This window comes from Myripristis murdjan, chromosome 16, assembly GCF_902150065.1.
Source record: "Myripristis murdjan chromosome 16, fMyrMur1.1, whole genome shotgun sequence".
Classification (NCBI taxonomy): Eukaryota; Metazoa; Chordata; class Actinopteri; order Holocentriformes; family Holocentridae; genus Myripristis; species Myripristis murdjan.
In genome coordinates, this window is record NC_043995.1 from 28,546,961 (window position 1) to 28,574,065 (window position 27,105).

Genomic DNA, 27,105 nt, shown 5'->3' on the forward strand with positions numbered 1-27,105 from the left:
CAGGAGTGTTGAAATGATGTTTTCTGCAGGTATTTGACCTCTGGCGCCTTTACTCCTTTGAACACCAAAGAAAACGGCAATATAGTTTTCAGGATGAGAATAAAATCTGAACCAACTACAGAAAACGACCGCAAAATGCAAACTTCTGTGTAAATATAAGGAGACAAGTGTTGACATCCGAGAGCTGGTAGCTCCTCGCGTGTAGAAAGCCTGCCTGCTTGAAACGAATCAAGGAAAACCGCAGTCTGGACCAACGCATGGTCTACATTTTCGACATCCTCGGGCCTCAGCTTCAGTTCTCAGACATCAGATGAAACAACGTTCCCCCACACAAATAAAAGGCTTCAGTTCTCGGGGAAATGTTTGTCAAGTCTCAGGTCTGGTAAAACCGGATCAGACAAAATGACTTCTGACAAAACTTCCTCGGGCAAAAAGCTCACAGAAATCTTCAAGAAAACTCCTACAAATAAAGGATCCGGCAAAGCTCAATTTGTTTAGTCTGAGGGAGTTACGTCTGAGGAACTAGAGAAGGTAAAATATGGCAAAGAGTGCCAAAGTTAGTCAAAGTTACAAGGAATAGTTGAGTTAAAATTGGGCACTGTGATCCTAAAGAGCCAAAGATGCAAAAATGCAACAGGACAAACTGGACAAAAGAAAATAAACCCCAACAGTCTCATCTTAAGACTTTAAATCTGGCAAATCTGAGCTGTTTCAAGCCAAACCGGTCGGGGTTACCACCAGCAAAGTGTCACTGATACAAATATGGAGTTCAAAATGTTTGGGTGTAATGCAGTGAATTAAATACGAGCCTTTACATGGGAGCAGGATAAACTAGGCCGCTAAAGATCTAACCAGCGATGGAGGATGGGTGTGGAGGACGGGCGGGTCTCGGGTCCCAGAACTTTTAAGCCTTCTGGATTTGTCGCGGGCCCCATTCACCATGATGGGAGGGATAATAATCCCAGTCTCACACACACCCGCTCTCACCCACCCTCGGCGGCGACCTTTAACAGGTCTCTTGGTGCGCACCTGGAACAGTGAATCAGATCCTGTGTGTTGGCAAATGTTCCACTTGCGGATGATTATGTTCGCCGCATTGACGTCTGATATGTCAGCCTTCCTCGGCGCGGTGGGTGCGGAGCTTTGAATGCCGTCAAAACAAACTTATTCCACTTTGAGGTAAATTAGTCCCTGAAGCACGTTCCCTATCAACTTCTGCGGCTGAGACATGCGAACCCTCTTCTCAGGCCCCTCAGTGAAAACAGATTTGAGAGAAGCATCTCTGAAGGTGGGAAACCGGTGATTTTCATTTCTGCCAATTCAGTTGGTGGATTCTCTTTGCAGTCCCGCCAAAAATCAAAAGTTTGTTTGTTAAAAAGGCTCCCACATTTTACCTTGAATAAAAAATAATTGTGAATGAATGCTATGTATAATTTGCCATCAAACAGAAGTTTTGAGTCGACTCAAGAGAGAGAGAGAGAGAGAGAGAGCGTCGAGGTTGTGGGAATCCTGTCTGTGATGCTGTGAAATTCACCGCACAATCATCTGTCCACTCCTGCAATCAAACAAAATTTAATCAAGGCATAATCAATCATGCTGAGCTGATTTCTGCAGACACGTCGCTTTAAATTTGATCTTTTCGTACAATTGAATGAGCAAGCGGTGTATAAAAGAATTATGCATGTAATTTGTGAAAAAAATAGCAGCTTGATGCTAAACCGAAGCGCAGATCTCATAGGTTTTACATCACCCGCAGAAACAACAGCGGACAATTTATCGCAGGGCTTCAAGGACAGAGAAAAAAAAAAAAAAAGAAAGCCCACAACAGTGCTGACACACAGAACTGAATACTATAAAAAATGGCCTTCTCTTAGCTGGAATCAAAGCACTGCAAGAGGGACTTATTAGTATAAGCAGAGTAACAATCACTGAATTATTGATTTCCTCATTAGGACTTTTGTCAGGACCATTTAGCCACTTTATAAATGAGCTTTCATTAGGGTACTTGCAAGGTAGCCCAACCCGGTGTTGATTTATAATGTGCAACATGGTCAATAGGAGAGGAGTGAGAGGGAGAGGGAGACGGGGAGGAGGCAGGAGGGAGACGGGGCCACGCTGAGAGGCCCTCCACGGCAACATCCCTGCGTCTCTTCCACCAGCTTCATCATCGGGCGGCGAGCTTAGCGGCAGAAACATGAGGCAGCCAAGGGGGAAAACCCATAAGCACCCTTGCTGCGGGCAGGAAATGAATACAGACCTGAGCATGTTTGCAAACAGCCAAAATGAAGGTAAATGAAATGCATCTCCTTTGAAAAGCCCTTGTCGAAACCCGGCGGCTGAGGACTTCTGTCGTGAACGAGGCCAGACGCCGTTGGCCGCGTGGATCCCGGGACTCTCCAAGGCTAAACAATTTGTGCTTTTGCGCTGAGGCGAAGCTGTTTTTTGGGCCTCTTTTGCTTTTGTTACGTTCAAGCGCAGCGGCTCGTCCGACTCGGGGGAGCGAACCACAAGCTGCTGGATCGCTCAGTTGCCGTGCAGACATGTGTAGTGAGTTTACATGACAGAAAAAAAAAAACTTTATTTCTCCTTAAAGGAAGCTCTTGTACACCGTAATTCTCATTAACGTTTACAGCACAACTTCTATAAAGTAACATCCTGGACCGGGGGACTTTTACTGTACACCATAACCAAATACAGAACACAGCACTTTGCATGTCTCGACCAAACGCATGAAAGTCAAGTACATTATGAGAACAGATAAGACACAACATCTGACCGTCCTGTCGATTCCCTCCACTTAACCTAACAAGCGCACCATGGCAACAAATCATCTCCTTATGTCCCTGTTCATTAGGTAATTAGGAGGATCCCATTGGCTGGATCGGATTCTCATTCATTATCTGCCTAAACATCGGAGCGGCCTGACAGGCTGCGGGGAGCATCCCCAGCGGCGGGCAGCCTGACTTACGGCCCACAGCGAGTACGACGCTACTTTTAAGGTGGACTGGGAGGATCTGTCTTTACGATAAGTGCAATAAAAGTGAATGTAAAGCACCAATTTCCTTAAACTGTCGGCTTGATTTTTAAACTCCGACATCCTCGCCAGACATTTTAAAAGTTCTTATTTATATTTTGTGAGGGAGTGATTTGTATTTTGCGCACGCGAGGATAAAAAAAAAAAAAAAAAAAAAAAAAAAAAAAGCAGCGTCTTTGGAAAACCGGCGGGTCTTCGATTCTCCGGCCGGACCTCTCTGCGTTGGTTTGGACCGCAACGACGTCCATGCAAAGCATACAGCAATGATAACTTACGCCGCACAATTCACAGTTGACATGCCAAACAAAACACTCAGCTTGGGTTTCCACAGGCGCCGGGGCGGGTAATGGTTTTTGGGTGTAATTCTTTTGCATATACAAATGGTAAAAAAAAAAAAATACAAATGGTGTGGTTGAACACATGAAAAATATCCCATGCCCAAAGAGAAAAAGGAAAAAATATGATGACAAACAGGTGAGTGAGGCAGCCGAAACCTAATGATGTCAAGGTCAGAATCAGAATCAGAATCACTTTTATTGTCATTTTCCCCATGTACCATCCTACATACATCAGGAGCATGAAATGTCATTTCTCCTCTATCACTTGCAGTGCAACACAACACATAGAGCCCGTTCAATAAACATAAAAGCTAAAAATCGAGGACATAACATAGACAAACATTTAACCCTATAAAGCCATTTGTATCATAGATGATACACATTTTCAATTCCGTTTTTCATTTTCAGTTTAGTCAATACTTGACCAAAATACTGTTGTATACCTTTGAACACTTCCCCTGTTCACCCTGGACCATACCATTGGCACTTCAAGTACATATCATATATCAGACACCAGAAAGGTCGTGTAATAACATATTTTCTGATTTTTTTTTAGATATATATATTTTGTTATAGGACTAAAAAAAAGGGTTCAATTTCAAAAAATTGGAATTTTCTGCCAATTCTTTCATAGTTCAGGCTTTATAGGGCTAAAAAGAGCCCGACTGTGACATGCAGTTCACCGAAGAGTGAAAACAAGCCGAAAGCAGAGCATTATGCCCGTTTTCTCCCCTTATCAGCCCATGCACTTTCTAAACCATTGCCTGGTCATCATATTAAAGGGTGTCAGAGGTGATAAGCTTCAGTGTAGCCCGGCTGTCCGGAGGCCACAGCGCCTGCAGATGCTCTTTCCATTGGCCACACTGAACGCAAGGCACAGAGCCATTGATTTATCCCCCCCCCCTCCCTCTGACATTTCATCTAACCCACTATGATCTACGACCTTATTTTCACACTAATTTCTTCTTGATCAGAGGTGATAAATATCGCATTGACATAACCAGCTCTTTGTGCATTGCATCAATGCACTGTTTTGTTTAACATGACACCGCCTAGAGCGCTCCGACTCTGACTGGCAGCTTGAGAAATGACCCGCGCTGCACCGTCTTGCCTTCAGAGACGCAGCAAGCCGGCTGCAAAATGTGTTTCTCTCTTTTTTTTTAAAGAAAAAGTTTATTTTATTCCGCTGTTAACATACTTTTTTTTTTTTTTTTTTTTTTTTTTTTTTTTATAAAAACAAGAACTAAAGAGAGTCCGCCTTTATTACTTTTTGCCAGGCAGGTGAAGCCCTCCAGCAGGGTGTTATATTTTTGCTGCTGTTCATTTGTCTGTCTTTCCATCTGTCGGCAGGGAGGCTCGAAAAAGTCCAGGATGGATTTGCACAAAACTTGACGGGAAGGTTTTTTTTATGAGCCGGTGAAGAAGTGATTAAATTAGTCTCAACCCGATTTAGCCTCAACGGGGGCGTGGCAGTGGGTGGAGCTTCAATCCAACGGGGCCGCAGGATCCAAACGTCTAAGAGAGGCAAAGTTAACAGGTAACACTTTACAATAGCAGTACAACAATTGACGTTAGTTAATGCCGTAATAAACATTAAGTAACAGGTAACTAACCGTTAACTAATGCTGTTCATGCCAAGGTATTAATTTATATGTTATTTAAGGGTTATTGTAGATATTATTAACATTAGTAAATGCCATAATAATCATTAACTAACAGTTAATTAACCATTACGGCATTAACTAACATTAACTAACATTAAGTAACGTTAATTGTTGTACTGTTATTGTAAAGTGTTACCAGTTAACATTATGAAGCCAATTGCTCTGTCTAATAACTGGAAAACTGCAAAATAACCGCACTAAGACATCTTGTTAGCCTAACTGGCTTTCCAAATTCAGTTGAGCTGTTTGTTTAATCTGCTGACAATGCAAGAACATGAATGCTACAGTCCTGAATGAATGAAAAAAAAAAAAAAGTAATTGCCATTTCTGTTCACCAGAGCTCCATTCAGTTTAGTAGATAAGTTGATTTTACTGCCCTGAAAACCTGGCTCCTCTTACTTCGGTCCAACGCGACGCCTAAAACTCTAATCTGCTTCTTTTATCACTGTAAACGTGGAGCTGTTATTTTCCATCACGGTAAATGAGCATGGCATTGATGTGAAGGTGTATGTGGAAAAAAACAGCGGCGGCAGCTGGTATCTCTGCAGGAGCTGGTATCTTCCACAGAGGCGGAGGCCCACGAAGGCTGTGGAGGACGCTGCAGGAGGCCCGGGGGCTGTGTGGCGAGCGCTGCCTTCCCTCACCGCCGCTGCAGCTCGGCGAGCGAGCGGACGGACTGCTGCAGCACGGCTGACAACAATGACACGATTCGGTAACGTGAACAAGGTCTGAGGTCTGTTAGGGAGGTTTATCTCTAAGCTGCAAAACCCTTAGCAGCATGTCGCTTGAACTGCATTTAGATTCGATTCCCTGACTGTTTCTAATTTTGTTCATTTGGAGTTAAATCACCCGCGAGTCTGATACCTACTATACGTGCAGAGTCTGTTTATACGCTCGCCTCGGTCTCTTGCGTTTTGTGCATACAGGACAATGTGTGTGTGCGTGTGTGTGTGAGTGTGTTCCCACTGTGCTGGGGACAGGGCCACAGGTGAGATCCCTCTAAATTACACACAAGTGGTCATTAATTATAGATGACATCTTGGTCAGATAAACGATTTCATCCTCAAATGAGGTCTGAGGGCGGCTCCTACCGAGGTCCACCAGGTGTGGTGTGTGTATGCGTGTGTGTGTGTGTGTGTGTGTGTGTGAACATGTGTGTAAGAGTGTGTGAGTGTGTATATGTGTAATTTAGAAAGCTATCACCTGTGGCCCTGTCCCCAGCTCAGCAGGAGACACACATGCACATGCACCGAATGTGTGTGTGTGTGTGTGTGTGTGTTGTATGGGTGTGTGTCGGTGTATCCAGCGGCCCCATCCAGCACGAGGCCGGGCTTTGATGAACACACTCATTATGCTAAAGAGCGCCGCATGCCTGGGCTTCCCTGTGCCTTCAGGAAAGGTTAACTCAGGATGGTTACACAGCACGGCGAGCGCCCGTGGGAGCGGCAGAGGCAGAGCGCGCTGACGGTGTTAGAAGTCTCCGGACCAAAAATAGATCTCAGTCCGCAGAGCAAATATCATGGGAACATCAAGGTGTCAGGGCTGATGTAACAGAATAAACACACGTCGCAGGTGAAGCCGAGGCTGCGCTCACACCGCGGCTGCAAGCGTCCGGATTCAGACGTCGTCCCTCTGACGTGACGCACAGCTGGTGTTTTCCAATCAGAGGTGAAGGCAAAAAAAAAAAAAAAAAAAAAACTAAAAACTGCATCAAATCACATTTTTCAATTCAGATCTGGACTTTAAATCACAGCGGGACCTCCATTAACAGCTGCTCTCCAGTGGCCTAAGACGCCGCAGCCTCCTGATCTACTCCTGTTGTTGTTGCATTGTTGTCCAGTAAATCAGCCTATTATTTACTGGTCATTTTGTTTTCTGCATGCATGCATGTGTGTGTGTGTGTGTGTGTGTGTGTGTGTGTGCCCTACAGCCACAATAACTGAGTTCTTGGAGGCTGTTGTCGTCCCAAAGTGGTTACTGCCAGGCCTGCATATTTGTTACGAGGTTCAAAGGCTGTTTGTAGCACAAAACTGTTAACGTATTTCATTAAATATCATTTTCCCCCCAAAATGCAAAATTTTCTGCATGTTTCAATTATCCCAAATTCCAGCTTTCCAAAATACATTCACTCCCGAGGGGTTTGGATAATTGAGGTTCTACTGTTTTTGTAACCATTGAGTCTTACATGCCACAGACTTGAATTGGTTTACCACTCTGCCCATATAACAGGTCAATATCTTTTTTTTTTTTATTTATTCATTGGTTGTGAGTGGGTCCATGTTTCCATCATATGAAAGAGAAAGTTCTTTTTGAAAAAAAAAAAAAAAAGATTCTTAATAATGTGTGACTGTGTCTTTCATCTTCTTATTTACCTTGTGCAATATCCTCTTTGCTTGTTTTGTTTATTCAAACATTTCATTAAGAAAAGATTACTTTAGAAATGGTTTTCTTGCTTATTGTTTTGCATAGGAATTTTCAAATTCAAATATATTGAATATCAACACAAAATATTGGCTATGAGCAGTTTCAGGTAAAAACACTGGGATCAGTATTGGTCATATATTGAACCCTAACACACAACTTGCATTTGAAATCTTAAAGTGGAATTAAATCTTTGATTATTTACCTGAGATTGTCATCATTTGTGGGGAGAAAGCCAGACAGCGACTCGATTTGAGGAAACAAAAGTCAGTTCAGTCACAAAGCGTGGCAACAGAAATAAGATTCGATGTGTTTGGTTACTGTTACATTACATTTTGATGTCGCCATAGTGCCTCTCTCTGAGCTCCCAGTGGAACAGACGCGCTCCAGTCCCCTGCATGGAGCTCTGGACTGGGAAGAGGAGTGAGACGGATGCTGAGAGGCTTTGTTTCCCATTTGCATCAACTTGAGAGTGATAGACCGTTTTCAAATGACAACCAATGACAGCCACTTTTCACTGGACAGCGACCAATCAGATCGGGCGGGCATGCTCAAAACTCGGCGGTCGCGGATTTAAAGAACTAAAATGAAGCTAGAATCCGCGACTGCGTGGTGTATGTGTTGCCTCAAATATATTCAGGAAGACATCCTGATGTACTGTTTTTGTAAAAACAAGACATTTGTTGATTCATGTGAAAGCCACCACATACAGACCGGCCGGTGGAGGATTTGACCGCTCGACTCTTCACATGTACATAAACAATTCACAACAGACAAACAAACGCAGATTCATCTTTCATGGCCTCACTGAGCGGGAAATACTCGCTGTGTTTCCTTGACTTGCTGACGAAATGCCAATTGGTGACCAACGGCCGATGAAGAAACATGTCGCCTTGCCCAACATCACAAACAAGAGCCACCATTTGGGCTTGAGCACGAAGGCCTCTGGTAGCCAAAACGCCTCAACTGATAATAAAGCAGGATGTATCATCACTGTGAGCTTAAGAGCACAGTACGACGCGCAGAACGCAATCTGATTTTCAGCCGAATTTCAACGACAAACTAAAATAAATGACACCCGAATGAAAGAGTTGTCCATTAGTCTCCCTTCCAAGCTCTCTTTTCCTCCCCCCCCCCCTCTGTCTCTCTCTCTCTCTCTCTCCTTCTCTCTCTGTTAGAGATTAGTGTGTAATTACATGGGAGATCAGCAAAAAAGGGGAAAAAAAGGAACAGTATATTTCAACAAGGCGGTCGAGGAGGAGTGGCGAGGAGGGAGGAGGCGGCGTAGCCCTCGTCACGGGCCGACTGATTGTCTGCTTTTAATCCTCGACCTCATTATCACCTCCAGGTCCGGCAGTGGCAGTAAATGAATCTATCTGCCGAGTGTCAAATCTTCACACCTTCACCCTGGTAATCACCTCAAGGTGCAAATACAGAAGATGGATAGAGAGAGAGAGAGAGTGAGGGAGAGAGAGGGATAGAGAGAGGGAGAGCGCGCGCGCGCGAGAGAGATAGTGCATGACCCCTGCATTTCATCAACAAAATCTGCTCATTTCATAATTAAGAAAAGCAACACGCCATTATTTGGTTGGTAATTAAAACTCATTAAATATTTACATCTTCTTTAAGGTCAAACCGGTGAGGAAATGTATGGTTTGGTGTGCGCAGGAACATGAGAGCAATAAGAGGAAAACCACATAACTAATAATTTTTTCTGTTTTTCTTTTTTTACTGTCCAGTGGGTTTCAAGAAACTTAATTTAAAAAAAAAAATGGGGTCAATAAAATAAAATAAAAATTCTTAATTTCTGAAAAACATGCATTTTTACATTATTTGTTATCTATTTATATTGCTTATTGCCTTTATTATGAGTCTAAATGGTGTTTAATGTGCATTTAAAAGCATCATGAGAGGTTTTCGATTTCACATTCTTTTGTAAAAGTATATATATATATATATATATATATATATATTATTTCATATTCATGAGGATATTAAAAAATGGACACTTTAGGCAGAAGGTGTAATAAAATGAAGAAGTCAGATAGGACACTAAAGAGTGGAGATATTACACTCCAGCTCTGTGAAAGTCAGTCGTATGATGTTCAACTCTGAGAGAGACTGTCCTGAAATTAACTCATAGAAAAGAGCAGTGAATTAAATAAGTACACAAATTAACGTTTGGAGAAAAATAATCCTGCTGTTGTGCTTGCACCATTTCCCATCAACGACATGGCAAATAATCTGATCATCTGTTACCGAGTTCCTTTCTGACTGAGCAAAGCTACAGTTCATTATTACTACAATTATTAACAGAATAACTTAGTTTTGCTTCACATGACAGATCTCGTTCAGTTGTTTACGATTATGTCAACATAAATCAGACTCGAGCTCAAACGATCTGCATGTCAAACACTTGCAAAGGCTGGTTCTCATGGTACATACTGACAAATATACATGATTTTGTCACCTGCCAACTAAAAAATGGCCTAAAACTTCAGAAACCCCCCCTATTAGAAGACACAAAACTGAAAAAATATTTATTATGACTTTCTACTTAACTGATAATAGTTTTCCCCCCTTTAATAACAATACAACACTTAATAATATTGCTATTTTTTTTTATTTGTTGTTTGAATTTGCCCCTTTATTAAGCTATGGATACTACTGGAGTCAGGGGCACAACTTCACTTTATCTGTTTTTTTGTTTTTTTTTTTAATCATCATTATTACACTTATTATTAACTCTTTGGCTGATCCACTGTGAACTCCCTTCAGTCTGTCTACCTCAGTTTTACCCAAATTCTGCAGGCTTGTGTCACTACCACCATGGAAAACTTGCACTATTGCGGTATTCATTTTTTTCTCACTTTTTTGCATTATATTTTTGTATTGCGTGATTTCCATGACATTAAAAACCACCGATCATATGATAAACAGCGCTCTTTTCCTTTATTGCTAAAATACACCTGATCGAGAGTCACCCGAGCTCCTGAGAAAGAGCTTCTCCTGGTCGGAGGAAAACGACTCCATGATAAGTTGCAATATACTTCCAATGGACATGAGCCCCTTGGACAAATCCAACAAAATCTATGCTACCTTGAAAAACTATAATCATGCATTATTGAATTGGCAAGGATAGTGTGTAATAGAGAGATCCTAAACCCATTCCCCCTTGTGAATTATTCATTGAATTCAAATAACAGACGGAATAATTTTCTTAAAATATCTCAATCATTTTTCACGGGGGCCTTAAAATGGTGTAAAACAACAGAGATGCGGTGTGCGTGTGCCGGGGCATAAATCTGGCGGCGAGGGCCAAAAAATTTTTGATTGACAAGAAATTGACGGGTCACAACATGAAAACTGAATATGTGTTTTTACCTGGAAAAAAAAAAAAAAAAAGCCTAAAATTTATGGTGTCACCATGTTGAAAGACAAACAAATAATGGATATTTATACTTCTATCATATTATATTCTCTCCTTTTGAATTGTGAAGTTTAATCCCCTACTCACTGCACAAGGATTGGACTTTTTTTTTTTTTTGTTTGTTTTATTATGGATTGAAGTGACTAAATTCCAGCTTCTGTTTGTGTTGTCGTCCCTCCAACATGGCGGTGTGTTGCTCACCACCGCTGGCGAGCGTTACGCGCCGGGCCTCTGGTTCCACCTCGCTTCCCCTCAGCCCATCTCGCTACAAGCCGTAGAGAAATAGTTGGCTAAATGTTGTACTAAGACCGGGGTAAAATATGATAATGAGTACAAATGGGATTATTAGGAGGCTGTGTGTCATCAGTCTGACTGATCCATGATGTCAAACTAGCCAAGCAAATTCAATTACGCCTGCAATTACTCCCTGGCGCTAGTGGAGACGTATTGGAGACGTTAAATATTGATGGAAACATAGATGCCACATTTGTTCGTCTCCAAAGGTGAACACATCTCCTCAAGGTAATCACAAATGCTAAATGTGAGGCCCGGTCCATTAGTCGGGTGTATTATCATGTGCAGGTTATGCTGAGGTTATTTACGGGCGTTTGCTCTGGCGGGTGCAGTTTTGCCCCTTCGACATTGTTTTTCACAGACTTTTCATCATTGATTTCAGTTTTTAAATCATATAGAAATACAAATCAGATGAGGATGCTGTTGATTATTAAGCGCTATCCACGGGACACTTAAGAAATAACTCACAACAAGCAGAGATATATTGTTGATGGTGATTGTTACCAAATATGACCATCTAAAAATGACAGACACATTCAAACTTTTTTTTTTTTTTTAATTTTCATCTGTGGAATAATTTCTAGAGGCAAAGCAGGCGCTCCTGTCTGCCTGCACATTGTGCGAGGTGGTTGATAAGCAGCGGTTTTGTTCATGCTTCCAGCCCGCATTTAATTTCTTTGATACTTTGAATAGAGCTGTGTAATGACATTGAAGTAACTCTTACCAGATGCGACACTCTCGAATGTCGTTTTTGTGGAGGCCGGCTGTTGTTTCCATTTCAACGGGAGTTTTTTTTTTTTTTTTTTTTTCTTTAACAGCTATTACAGTTTGTGATGAATTTGCCTCAGCAGAGATGTGCAACTGTACAAAAGCTATTAGCACTGGAATATCAGTATAAAACAGCTATCGGCCAATCAGATTGCATGGTTATGAACACCCTGTGAGCAAACTACAGTATATAGCACATTTCCTAAGATGGTACAAAGGTTTTAATTCCTCTAAGAAGTGGTATCGTCCAGCTTTGTATCGATAAACAGAGAACAGTGTCACTTTCAGCCCAACTGATGCAAATTATCAGATTTTAAAGGGGTTCAGACCGGTTTCCCGAAATTTCACAAACAAGCACACCGTCTCAAAAATGGAACTATGCTCTCTGTCCATGAGAAGTGAGAGAAATGTGCATCGCCATCCCTGAAGGTTTCCGAGGCTGTGTTGACAAAGCCCATGTGTGGCTGCTGCCCTGCACAGCCAGAGGAGCCAAGCTGCTGGAGTCACTTGACAATGCAGCTTAATTAATGTCAATGAATTGATGTGGATTTGCATGCTGTCAAAACTCCTGACAAGTATCACGTCTGCAATATCAACACTTCATTAAAAAAGACAATCAGATGTATATATATATACGTGCTTGCAGACTCTGCTCTCCAAATGAAGAAGCACAGAGAGAACTTTCTACAAATATCTGAGTGAAAACCTGAAGGAACCTGCTGTTCTTTGAGCTGTGGCCTGGGGAAAATATGGCAGTGAGTGCAGGTGAACTATTAGAAAACAACATGTGACATCGCCAGGTAAAAAAGAGCAGATCGGCCGAAAAGTCGCTGCTTTCAGGAAAGAGTCCTACCTGCTGTTAAACCGCTCAGGGTGCTTCTCCCGCATGATGTGGAAGCGATGTGCGATGGAGGCGTCCTGCAACACACAAGCAAGACACAGATGGCTTCAACACAAACATTTGAATATTAAAGGACAAGTCCAGCTGAAAACGCATCATTTAAAACCTCAGATTGGTGTTTCTGGTGCCGTTTCTTTGATTTTTATGTTCCTCCATGGCTGACTAGCCAAAAGTGAATCCACCGACATCACTTGAAAATATTCTCAGCATAGCGATCAAGGAATTAAATAGCAAAAAGAAAATTCAATGATCTACATCAGGAGTTTTCAACCGGTGCCCCCCTGGTGGTTTGTGAAGGTATTGCAAGTGACCCCTGACACCTTGCGCGCAGAGTTTGAACGCCCGGAAACAATTTTGTAAAACCACATTTCCATTGAGACATTTAGTACCTCTTGTTTGCGAACAATCAGTGTGCATGTTTTTTTGTTTGTTTGTTCGTTTGTTAGCTTCTGTTTTTTTTCTTTTTTTTCTTTGTTTTTTTTTGTATGAAAACACCCCCGTCTATCAACCTGTTTCACAAACTGGCTCTGCCACCCACCTAAACTGATAATTGTAATTTTGATTTTTCTGCCCACGTTTGGTGTCATTAAAGCTGCACAACACAATATCTGACCACTAGAGGGTGCTGAGAGCACAAACTGTTTGTAGACAGAGTCAGTCCTGCTTCCAGGTTCGTGGTAGATTTGTGAAAAACTGAAAATTACGGTGAAGCAAATGCATTTTTGAGATGGAAATGAGGACTACATTTGACTCTCACAAGGCTACTGTTGGATCACTGGATTATTTTGTCTCTGACTTACAATTCAAAAATGTGGTGAAGCTGCAAGGTGAGCTGCTTAGAATGAACTTTTTGAAAGCGACAGAGACTCTTATGGGATTGATCTGAAATCTGGATATATTTATCTCCAGAATGTGCAGTTTCAGAGAATCGGAATCAGAAATACGTTATTGATCCCTCAGCGGAAACTGGGTAAGCTTTGAATGAAGTTGAAAAGGCGAGGGGGTAAAGAGAAGGCTAAAACCATTAAATTACAACAGGGCGGCTGTAAATTGTATGTATGTGATAACTCTTGCAATTGGTCATTTTACTGTAAAAAGCTTGAAATATTACTTGATGTAGCTTTAATGTATATTGATAGGACGCCACAATACCCAAAGGAAGAGGTGAGTTCAGACTTCAGTGAGAAATCTCTATCTCTAGCTACAATAAAAAATAGAAGATACTGCATTGCGTTCAGCTCCTTCACGTTAACTAAGTTCCTGTTAACTGATAGGAGCCGTGTGTGTGTGTGTGTGTGTGTGTGTGTGTGCGAGCTGCCGGCCCGGTGGAAGGTGGGGTGGGGTTGAGCCGGGGATGGAGGGGTATTGACAGAAAGCCTGATGAACAGCACGCTGTCTCCACACAGACTAATTAATTAAACACACATCGCGAGTAATCACAGCTCCCAACCAACCTACAGGATGCTGCTGACACCCCTGGCAACCGAGTTGTTTTCCTCTCTCCCTTCCTCCACCTCTCTCTCTCTCTCTCTCTCTCTCTCTCTCTCACCCTGTGTGCGTCTGTGACTCTCGACCTCACTCGTTCCTCTGCCTCCTCTCTCTCGTTCCCTGTGACCTGGGGCGAAAGGTGCAGCCACATCGGAGCACCGGGTGTTAAGCCGAAACATCGCATGTTACATATTTTAATGTGATGATAGTGACAGAGACACTTCTCCAGCACGTTAACTCCTGCAAGATTGTTCTGTATTTCATCAGTTTGAACTTAAAAAAAAAAAAAAAAAAAGTGTAGTTGCAGTATCTTCAGTCCAAACCGTTGCTGTGATGCAGTTCCTTTTGACTGCAAATCATAAAGGTGGACAAGATAGAGGAATAATACTTGATCACGAAGCAAAAGTTATCAAGTATTAGCTGATATGTATGTGCATCTCAACAGAGTCGGCTATGCTGGTTTATTTCATGGAGTCTCTCTTATTATTGACTTTTAATAGGATTTAATTTAAAAAAAAATCTCAGAAACATCATGCAAATGTCTATTCCCAGTGTATTAAAATGCATGTTGGTCACACAAATCTATTGTAAGCATGCAGTAATAGTGTGTGAGATCTTAACAGAAATGTCCCCCATGTATTATCAGTCATCAACCCTTTATCGGGCAAGTGACTATTTTTGGTAATTTCAAAAATTTTGCATATCACGCCCATCCCCTGTCTCAGTTAGTTCAATAATCATTTGGTCTTCACCCAGCCAATCAGCAAAGATCGCTCTACATCCCAGGTCACATGATTGTGGTATTTGACCAATCTCATTGGCCTTGATTTTCTATGGGAAAATGAAATTTTTTGAAAAATTTTATAAAAGTAATAAAGTCATGTCATGTTCACTAATAACAGTCTAGGGTTTTTTTTTTTTTTTTTTTTTTTTTTTTTTTAATTTCAAAGTATTTCAATGAGTGCCATATAAAGCCAATCAAGTTTCATTCACGCTGCATCTTCTGTGCAAAATAGCGAATCACGGTGTACCAAAGGCTCTGTGTCGAAACTTTGACCGGTTTTCTACTGTGATGCGAGTGAAATAAGCAGGTGAGGTGTGAGCATTTTGTCCTCCTTGACTTGAAAATTTGGGATGTGCTACCTTTCCACACTTTCTTTTTTTTTTTTTTTTTTTTATAAATGCTCATTGGATTTTTGATCCAGCACTCCGCTGCGACTGCCATTGCTGAAGTGCAACCTCCTTTTCCCACACATTAATCCTGTGACAGAGCTTAACAGAAATCTTCCTCATGTATTATCAGTCCGTTAAGCCACCAATCAAGCCTCATTTGTGCTACACCTTTCGTGCAAGATTGCAAATCGTGGTGTATGACATTATTAAGGCAAAGGAAAACTAGCGAATGAGAAAATGAAAACACAGTGTGTGGGAGGCAAAATCACACCATGAAACAATGACAATAACAACATGCATGTGAAAACCTTGTCAAAAGATTGTGATGCCACATAAAAATAAACTTATCAGGGGTGTAGCAACACCAAATCTCTTAATTTTCACTTCCATGTCAAAGACAGCAGAGATATGCAGGCGAGGCCTTTGTGAAAAACACAGAACAAACACTGACAAACACAGCAAAAGTTGCCTGGGCCTGAAACACTAAAGGAAGAGTGAGAGAAAGTTGCAATAAGCCTTTTGGGTTTGTTCCTCTCCCCCCTTTCACTGAAGCAATCTGTTTTGACCCACTCCGTCTTGAGTGGCACTATTGAAACAGCAGCCACAGGGAGGACCCCCTGCTAGTCCTCAGTAAAGAAATTTAGGAGAAGCCAAAAAACAACGAAAAAAATCAATGGAGCCTCTCTTGATGTCTTTTCAAGACGCTGTAAGCAGAAGACCAAAAGAATTCTTCAAGATCCCCGCAGACTCGCCTCACGCTTCCAACGTGAGCCAGAGAGGTGAGATGATGGATATATCTGAGAGATTGTAACTTGATTTTCTTACAAACAGGACAATAGCTGGAAACAAGAGAGCAAAAGCGAGGAGAGGATGTCTCCCCTTTGGTTTGGGTCATTTATCTGAGATCTGTACAAGTGGAGCTATAGCACTGCAACGGTAAACAGCAATTTCAAGCAACCAGGAATGAATAAAGCACTTTGTCGTCCCACAGTGATTTAGTGTTGCTGTGTTTGAAGTGGTAAAGTGGGATGGCGCCATTAATTCTCAGTCCAACTGGGCTGTGACTGGCTGAGGCAGTTTAGGTTGAAACAGTTTACCAAAAAAAAAAAAAAAAAAAAAAAGGAAAAAGAAAAATGAGATGATCTTTCTTTCTTTCTTTCTTTTTTTTTTTTTGGAAACATGACCTGGAAATTACCTGGAAAATGAAGCCGTAACATGAACGCTTCAGTTTGATCTTCAGACGTTAAAGGTTTGCTGTTCGCACAATGTTAGAATTTGATTTTGTGTCGATGTTGCTCCCAAAAAAGCCAAAGGTTTTGACTGCTTTGCAGAAATCGGTTCTTTTTAGCTCCGGTAAACGCATCACAACCGGATTCCTGATTGGCTCCCATCACTGAAAAATGGCTAAAACCCCTTCGATCGGGCAATACACAGGATTTTTACAGATTGTTGTACTTTTTGGAACAAGAGGAGCTGCTGTAGCGCCTGTCCTCTAAACCAGGGCCTGTCAAACTCTCTCATGATCCAGACGTTGACTATGTCATTTGAGGTGATTTCGCCTTTGGGACCCTGATGTAAAAGCATCTTCATCTCTGTCTGTGTCTGCCTGTGTGTGTGCGTCTGTCTGCAACTTACCTTGTATACCACTGAGCCTGATATTGTCTTTGTGCGCAGTCATGACTGTGTGATCAAGGACTTTTCACGGTTGTGGTGATTCCGAACCTTTGAAAAACCCGTTCTGTTCTGCAGCTGAGAGCCAACTCCTCAGCTGGTTTTTCACCAAAGTCCAAAAACACCGGAGACGGGGCGATAAGCAGACACCGCCTACATATTTTCCCTTCTCCTAGTTGGTGAAAACGGGGTGGTTTGTTGCCTAAATTTGAGCACCGGAGAAGGAAAGATACGCCTGGTGGAGATCTGCACTTACATTGTTTAGATGTCATACATGAACTATGACATTTGTTTGGAATAAAACACAAAATCATACATTTTTTTGTATCATACCTATTTCTAAAAAATGAAGTTATAGTGAAATAAACTATTCCTTATTTTACAGTGGAACCCCTCAAGGCCCCATTTTGAGAACCACCAGTATATAAGGTATATTTTTTTGCAGAACATTATCAAGAACATTAGACTCATCCTCAGTCTACTGCATCGCACTTCAAAACACAATCAATTAAACTGAATATTATGGGGGCCTTCATATACCTTGGTCCTGCATATCAATACATTCAAGACATATTCACATCTTGGAGCCTTGACCCCCTCGCGGCGGTCGGCTCGCTCACTCACTCTCCCCCCAGCTGCCCTCAAATAATTACCATTGTAAAAATCTGGCACCCAAATTAATACAGGACATGTGTAATGTCCTCTCATAGCTCAAAGTTTAGTCCAATTATGAGTGGGCCCAGCGGTTTGATGTGCCTTTCACGGGGGGGAGAGTAATGGCTTTGACAGGAGCGCCAGGGTCATTAGGGCGACTGACTGCATTATGGTAGTGGAGCTCGCTCAGTGATTAGTTCTGTCTCTCACCCCTGGCCCTGATTGAGATCATTACACTTCACGTCACTTCCACATCCTCCCAAAGGGATGGCGCCATTAATTCTCAATCCAACTGGGCTGTGACTGGCTGAGGCAGGAGTTTAGCTTGAATCAGTTTACAAAAAAAAAAAAAAAAGATGATTTTTCTTTTCTTTATCTCTTTTTTTTTTTTTTTTTTTTTTAGGAAAGATCACCTGTAAAATGAAGCTGTAACATGAGCGCTTCAGTCTGTATCTGAGCGATCACAGCGATCAGTGCATCAAGTTATACCTTGTATGTTTCGCCGCCTCTTCTTAATTTTTTTTTTATTTTTTAAGCATAAATTTAAAAGGATTCAGCTTGAACTTTGCTGCCAATTAGTGGAAATTCAAAAGTGCTGTAATGACGCTCCTTAATCAATCGACGCAGGACAACATTTGGGCTGCGACTGCTGATCTTTTGATTCCGACAGTGTCATTACAGAAACAATCTTTTTTCATCTGCATAATCTCTGAGGTAATTATCAGCTTGACTTGCCGCATAATCTTTATTGTAATTTTTTTTTTTTCCTTTCAGCGGAAAGCAGAAATTTGATGCGAAATGTGTCACAAAATATTATATCACACTCAATTCCACAGAGGGCTCAAAGTCTTCTTAATCCCCCACCAACAACTTCATTTGTCATCATCACGCCTGCTGGGCACTAATCCCGTTGTGAGAGCAAAGAAAATGGAGTTATAATGACTTCATGAAGTAGCCAGGCCAAAGTTTGTTGTTGTTGTTGTTGTTGTTGTTGTTTTTTTTTATGATGTCTGGTTCAGCGAGGATTAATCACTGGTCTGATTAAAGCCACAATCCTAAATAATATTTTTAGGATGTTTCTGCTTTACTGGACATCATGCGTTGAGGAGAGCTGTTGGAGAGAGAAAAAGAGGATGCATTACAGGCTGTCAGCAGGACTCAAACCCACAACATTTGGCATGTGCCTTTGCCTGCTGAGCCAACAGTTGTGAACGCCAGCATTTATCAGCTGGGAGTTACTTCCAAAATGAGGGCCTCTCTGTCCTTTTCTGACCTGGAGAGAGTCATTTACGCCTTTGTACCTTCATGACTGGAAAACCGTCACTCGGACGTTTCCTGGTATTAGTCAGGCGTCTCCAGCATCCCCCGTCTCTCTGCAGCCAAACTCTTATCTAGATCCAAGAAAAAGCGACTGTATAAATCCTGTTCTGGCATCTTTGCGCTGGCTCCCTGACTTCAAAATCCCTCTGTTTGTTTTGCAGAGCTTTGTGTGTGTGTGTGTGTGTGTGTGTGTGTGTCGCTCCTGAGTGTATTTATGAACTTGTGTCCCTGCACAGCTCTGCTCCGTCCCCCAGGTCTCCTAATCAGGGGCTGAGGTCCCGACTGGTGGATTTTGCTGTGGCTGCATCGGATCAGAAAAATCAGACAAATATATTTTACAATTTGAGGGAGAGGACAAAGACAAAACTCTGCTTCGGATTTGACGATGCAAAAGAAAGAGGTACTCCTTAAGGAAGTGGAGAAATTCATATTGGAAAAAAAAAAGTAGGCCTATGCTTTAAAAATTTTTTAAGAGCGGACATTATCTTGAAATTGTGTGGATTTGCATTTGTTGGCTTCTCAATGTTTCTTTCATATTGCGCTTTATTTTTAATCCAAGCTTTTATTTCCCCAACATTTTAATTTTGCTTTTGTGCTGCATGCTCTGCCTCCTTTTTTTTCTCATGTTTGTAACCATCCTACCTCATAAAGCACTTTGGTCCAAACAGATTTTGTGTTTTACAGTAAGCACCAAATAAATAAAGTAAAATTTGACAATCCTGCAGGACAGAAATTCACATAAAACTCTAGAAAGTCTGCATGCAACAGTGAAAATAAACGCCCCTTATTCTACTCTATATATTCTATTCTAGTCTGTTTTTTTGGCATTTAGACTGAAATCAGTGCAAAGTTTCTTGCAGCGGGAGGGGTGGGGATGCCGAGATTTATTTTGCACCACACTGACTTCCCCTACACACACCGCCATATGTTCAGGACCATACCCAGATTACGACAGCCATTCTTCTTCTCTATCACAATGTTAACAAGACCTGTCCTCTAATATCCTCTAATATTGTCATTATGGCCCGAGGTTGCTAGGTGTTATTCGACTAACATTTGTAAGGCCATGCATCACTTATTTCCCCGCTACAGTGTGTACGAATGTCACAAGACGGAGCTGCCCCCACCTCCACCACCTGCAAATGTCAATTACCATATTTCCCCCCTGACATTTATCAGTAATGGCTAACATGAGCTATGTGAAATCAGCGTCATTATCGTGGAGATGGACAGGGAGGCGCTGATGGGCGCGGAGGGGCCTAACACCATGCAGATGCACAACGGGGCGTGCGTATCGATCCGAGGCGGCTGAGGCTTGAGCACATCTCAATAAAGGCATAACTAGAATGTGATCAAAACAAATAAACTCGAATGAGAGATTATGCTGTTAGTCTGTGTACGTTTTTTTTTTTTTAAGAAAAGCCCTCAGAATTATCGACAAAGGATTTTTTAAAATTGTCATTCGCATGGCAATCTACACATCTAAAGGCGATCTATTTAGTTATTTAGCTTTTTATAACTCATATGCACCTTTGTTCATAATTCAGTATAGTTACAGTAGAGCATGAGTGCTGCTGCAGCCCCCTCCTGTCTCTGATACCAGCCTGCATTCAAAGGATGCACAGGGTCAGCCATCAGTTACAGCCACCACAGACAAAATCCCAGATGATTTCGACAAAGGAAAAATAAAAGTAGTGAAAGAGACAAAGTATTCATTAAAAAAAATAATTAAAAAAAATAAAACAATGGAACACAATGCCAAAAATGCAACCATGTCAGAGTGGACTAAAATAACAGAGCAAAAAAAATTATAATAATAATTATGTTCCTTTTTAGCTCCTAATAATTACTAAGACTGATAAATGTTGTTTCTTGTAAATACTTATGCTATATAATTACAGAAATTTAAAAAATAAAGGTGTAATCCCAGGCTTGAGCTGCTTCCAGGGGTTCCACAGCAAAGTGATTTCACTATAACTTCTTTCATGAGAAACGGGTATGATACTATACAACACATGCAGTCTATAGCCAGTGTCCGTAAGCCTTCCCATCCCAGCTGAGTGGCGTCCAACTCACCACGCCGATGGAGAAGTAGTTGTTGATGATGCTGTAAGGCACCGGGTCGCCGCGCTCCTCCTTGTCTGTGGGCGTGACGTCAATCTTCCAGCGGTCCAGCATCACCTCGCTGCTGTTCTCGATGTCCCGCAGGATCTTCAGCAGGCTCTCGCCCTCGTAGCCTCAGACACACACACACACACAGAGATCCACATGAGATGGGTGTGTGTTCAGTGCATCACAACATGACACTTTTAGGTATCTTACTGTACGGTGAGCACATACCAGAGTTAGACTGATATGACAAACTGGGCTGATATTGTCCTTTTTAATGAACATCAGACACCACTGCTGCATAAAAAGTCCACCAGTAAAGTTATACTTCATTTGCACATTTTATCTGTTCATGTGAATTCATTATTTCAACTTTCCCCTACTACTGAATAGTTGCACTGTGTCACTTTAAAAGCTGCTGACCCTAAAATAATTTCATTAGTCTGGACTTCACTGGAGAATTTATCGTCTCATGATGGTCTAAATGCGGTTTCATAGGCTTTCTGATCTGATAAGAATTAAATTCTGGGGAAAAACACTAATTTCTTGCAATTTCCTGGCATGAATTTAAAGATATTGACTAGAAATGTCAGCATTAAAAAACACATCTGGTGGTTGAAGCCTGTTGCAGTCATTTTTAGCTTGATTATGTCCAAACTTGTATTATTTTTCATAGATTTTAGAGTTATGCTCCACAGCACTCAGGCCTACGCATGACTCTAGACTTTCACTAATCTTAAGCCTGTGTTATAACATGATAATGAGTGCAGTAAACTTATTTCTCAACGTCGCTATAATAAAAGAAATTCAGGCAATTTATTTCAGCGTTGTGTCTCCACTTCCTGTCCGTGTCTTGCCATAAAAAGTACCTCCTCCCCAGCGCAGACATCTTGCCAGGTCGTTGCCGGTGCCAAGAGGAAGTACACACACCGGGGGGTTCCTGTCCAGGTTGGCCTTATCTGGAGCAGCGGGACAAATATCACAACTTGATGCAAAACAAGGCCGGAGCAAAGCACCAAATCCATTTTGCAGACCTGGTTGTAAAACTACAAGTCAATATGAATGTCCAGTTGCACCGTCTATTTCAAGAGAAACATTCTGCCTGACGGTTATTACCTCTCTTTGTTTTGATTGATAAAAAATTGAGGCAATTTTTGAGAGCCTCAACAAGTAACAAGTCTTCAAGACCAAATAGAACATGCCAGGTGAATTTTTTTTTTTTTTTTTTTTCCAAATGACTAATATGTTGTTTTCCAACTCATGTAATCATCCCATTTTACCACCCCTGAATACACAGGCCTGGACGTAATGAAAGTCTTTATATATACACCATAAAGTGCGCCTTACCTTTTCGGACAGAATAACAAGTGTGCTGTTAAAAACAAATACATTTTTTTTTTCCTAAATAGCAAACACAGTGTTTTACCTCTAAAATGTAGTATGTTATCAGGGACTGAATACAGTGTGAAAAACTATACTGTTGCACTCCAGGTTTGGGAGAAAAAAACAAAAAAGAAATACAATCGATGCTATGGAAACATTGCAAGCACCAATTTCTCACAACATGATTAGGTTTTTTATTATTATTATTATTTTCATATGCATGTTTGATGAAATGCAAAGTGTTTATGTACCTATGAAGTCCAGGATCCAGCCCACGGTGCCGTCGCCTCCGCAGGCCAGCACTCTGAAATCAGCAACGTCTCTGAAGAAGTTCAACCTGCAGGCAAACACGCATGATTTTTCTTAAAGATTTGATTTGATTTTATGTTTTCTCACTGGAATACAAATTACAGGTGTGTTGAGGTGATTAAAGAAAAAAACATCTCAAAAAGTAACTGTGCTCTGTCTCTAAAATAAGACTAAGTGTGATGCCGGTGTGTTCCTATAATGTATATCTGAGTTTATCTGTGTGTGTACGTTTGCATGAGCAGCTTCCCTGCAAACCCGGTCTAATCCCACAAAATAACACATGTGGCATTGCCAATTATTCATTGAGCGAGCTAGCCTGCCTGTTCGAGGGCTAATTGGATCATGACAGGCAATGTTCAGTCCAACTTCTTCCGTTCCTTCACAATAACAAAGCTCTAACTGAATGAGCCAGCCTCCGAGCCTCGTATGGCGGATAAATGATTCGCTCAATTACTCTCCAACTGGGACCACAAACCGTATTAGACGCAAAACAGACGGCCGCAAACATGAAAGGCAACTTTGGGGATATTTAAATACCAAGAAACAAACACTTAATTTGCTGTAATTGCGTTAGCGAGGCAGCTAATTGACAGCAGTGCGTGCTGCTGCCTCGGCCTGCAGTGTCCGACTGTGACCGTTCACCTTGCTGATGCGCGGTGCGTCGCGTGCACTTGAAAAAATATTAACAAGGTTACAGAGGAGGGGGGGGGGGGGGGGGGGGGGGCGAGGTCACCCGGCTGCAGCGTGCTCGAGTTCAGCCGGAGCAAAGCGGCTGCAGGTGATCTCCGAGCCACGTGCGGAGAAATCGGCAATATGGCGGGCCGAGGTCGGCGTCCGAAAAACTTTGAGCTGTCTTGGCACATTCTGCGAGACTCACAGTCAAAACCTTTTGGAGTTTTTTTTTTTTTTTTTTTTTTGTTCCTGCCTGTGCCACGGTGCATTTATTTTTTATAAGGCACAAGGATTCTGTTTTGAGAGCTAATCAGAGCCAAACAACACGGCGGCACGGCGGCGAGGCATTCCTGCGTTTTTAAGCGCTAAGTGGATGCAAACAGCAAAGTGAAGGAGTCTTCTGCATGTAAATGATCAATTCATTTTCTCCATCACAGATGTGAAAAATGGGGAGCCTAACGTCGCCCCGCGCCTACAGTATGCAATGAGATGCTCTCGTCTGTATGCGTGATCACACGTGGTATGGCGAGAATCTCACCCCTCTCTATCTGTCAGTCATCTGTGTCAGCGTCCGTCCGTCCACGCGGAGCCTTATGCATATGGAGCCGGCGCTCGTCCGAGGCTACGGCATGATATTGTCATCTCCAGTATTCGTTATGTGCGATCTCACTTTAATTGTGCCTGCGCTGCATGCTGGGATTGAGCGCAGGGTCTAATAATAAAAAAGGCCTCTCTTGCATGTGATCTTGGTTATTATGTGTGAGCAACAGCACAAAACAGGGTGTTTGTAAACAGAGGATCATTAACTAACATGATTGGTGAGGCAGCTTTAAGTTTGCCTGGTAAAAGGTTGGATCGTGACTGAAGTTATTTTATTCTGTCTGTTGTATATTTTTTTTTCTTTTTGGGTCAATAATTAAAACTTGGACACCATAAAACCAGAAAACCCTGATCAAAATGGATTTAAACTCCTGCTTGTAGACCACGAGTGTCATCTGTGCACACTGCACATTTGTTTTACAGCTTTTATGCTGGTATTAATTATTTTTACCAAGTCGACTGATTTTATTATTGCCAAAATGCCAGGTGATGCAGAGTTAAAAAATAATTTGTGGTGTTGCAGTATATGTATTTAAGCATTACTCCATTGTCTCTGTGTATTCTAAAACTGATAAACTACAAGACATAAAAAAAATGACTTTCAATGTATTCATCACGACTGAGTACCTAAAAATATTAACAATTAGAGATTAAAATGCACACAAATAGGTGATATGAACTATACAGAGAAAATTAACCTTTTTCAGTACAGTTTTTTTTTTTTTTTTTTTTGTCTTTTTGGATGTTCAGACGGCTGCACCACCTGATAATGTGGACCACAAAAATGTCAGTGGCCCCTCATGCTGCAAATATTGTAGAGTGAATGTCATATATGATGTTTGATATGTCATTAATTGATTGGTGTTTTTTTAATGATGGATTCATATACAAAAACAAATGAATGAATGAATTAAAAAAGTGCACATGACTTCATTTCACTTTGTTTTTACAGGGCTCTCCAGGTGGTTGTCAGCAACATACCCCGGCATGGGTCCGTTCTTGGCCAGGTTGTACACTTGCCTCGGGTTCAGAAGATACTGGAACTTTCTGTAAATCCTGGAGGAGCGACGACGACGACCAGGGAGAAAGAGGGATCAGATCGGTTCACAGCGACAACACAACAAATACAAACTGACAGAGCACAAGTTGGACTCCAATCACATCACGCGCGGCACTCAAAGCCGCGGTGTGGGTGTTGCGTTTTATCACGCTGGTGCCGACGCGGGCGTAACGTCCAATCAGAGCGTGACAAGGCAGTGGACTGGGCAGCTGGGTGGGACATACCCAAAGTCCCCTTGAGGAGAAACCATTAGAAAGACTAATTCATTTTAATTTCAATTTCATTATATCAACTGGCTCAAGTCATATTTTGATCTCATAATTTAAACAAATGAGGGCTGGCGTAATAAGGAGTGAATGAATATGTTTCAGTAATAACCCAATTAGCCCTGGGTTAAAGAAGGGGGACCAGCCAGGGCCGTGACAGCGAGGAGGGTGTGTGAAGGGCCGCGAGCCCACGGTGGAGGCGGCTGGTGCATTAGGTAAATGTTATTGTGTTTTTATTTGACTAAGTAAGCCTGGAGCACTTGGCAGCCAGAGGCCATGCTGCTGCCTTCCCTGTGCGGCTGAAAAGCAGAGCTGAGAGGCCTCTTGTAGCGTGTTGAGACAGATTGTGTACTTACCTTTCTCCCTGCTTCCCCCCGCTCTTCGGATTGACAAACACTAGCAGAGGATGAGTGCCCTCTATTGTTGTGATCTGAATAGGAGATGCCAAAACAAACTGTTGGTGCTCTGAGACTGCAGAACGCCTCACAAGAATTTACCTCCATGCCACATCTGCAGACATTTTTTTTTTTTTTTTTTTTTTTAAGTCCACAGCGTTTCCAAACGAGGCTGGTCAGCTCATGATTTTGTAGTTCTCTCATTTTGTGACCTGCCTTTCCTTTGCCTGAGTCCCAACTTAATTTAATCTTGTGTTAATTACAATTTCTAATTATAACAGGGAGCAAAGATAAAGGCAAAGACACTGGAAATTTATTTGGAAGGCACATTTACAAAAATCCCAACATGGCAAGAAGTACGTACAATATTCTGATGACCTTCTGTATGTGTGACACCTTATCACACTGACCAAATAATAGCATCTTGTCAGTCAAGAGGCTTTACTTCACTTGTCCACAGAAATTAAGTTGATTTAAGGCTGTTTTGGAAGTTGTGATGGCAGTTCATTTAAGATGCGGGCACGAGTGACCTGACACCCTTGCATATACAGTAAAACAAACCATCTATCTCCGAGTGAATCAATACTCTCAACCTGATAACTCATGATTCATAATTCCCTGTAATAGTTATTTGTCACTGTTTCCTAATTGGCGAGGCAGTTTGTCTCGTGTGACAGGGGCCGTCCACGAGGGAAGGGCTTCCCAGAGTCTGCGACCGGCAGACAGTCGCTGGGTAGACGGGGACTGCAGCGCTGGAGGCAGGACTCACAACGCACAGCGTAAACAAGCTCTAATCCAGCGGCCCCCGTTTGAATTGCCCTTCCTGCCGCCAGTCTGCAACAACTCGCCCGGTGCGCTCCCTGACACAGATGAAGCGCTTAACTCCCCCTGTCTGCTATCCCAGCAGGCCAAGGGTGAATTAATGAGCTCCCTGTCCAGTCCAGAGTGATCCATTACTTCCTGTAATTATAAATAATAATCCTGGTTATTACGCTGGTTAGCCGGCGAGAGGCATAGATGGATGTGCCTGGGATATGATTCATCATATTTCTCTCCCAGCCACGCGTAGACGAGCAGTCGCCACAGACGGCGGCAGGTTTCCATCGCCAGCATGCTGGCTGACAGATATTAGAGAGGATCAGGCCGGACTGGGCT

The 27,105-nt window shown here is 42.1% G+C and overlaps 1 protein-coding gene across 1 annotated transcript in view; it reads right to left on the bottom strand.

Moving 5' to 3' along the window:
• Window positions 1-27,105, bottom strand: part of dgkb (diacylglycerol kinase, beta) — a 72,938-nt gene that overhangs the window by 16,820 nt on the left and 29,013 nt on the right. The window contains exons 15-20 of the mRNA XM_030072298.1: window positions 25,912-25,985; window positions 25,211-25,285; window positions 22,900-22,985; window positions 22,135-22,224; window positions 21,233-21,393; window positions 12,803-12,867 (exon numbers count right to left, since the gene is read on the bottom strand). Coding sequence (XP_029928158.1) covers window positions 12,803-12,867; window positions 21,233-21,393; window positions 22,135-22,224; window positions 22,900-22,985; window positions 25,211-25,285; window positions 25,912-25,985 — 551 coding nt within the window. The remainder of the gene's footprint in view (window positions 1-12,802; window positions 12,868-21,232; window positions 21,394-22,134; window positions 22,225-22,899; window positions 22,986-25,210; window positions 25,286-25,911; window positions 25,986-27,105) is intronic.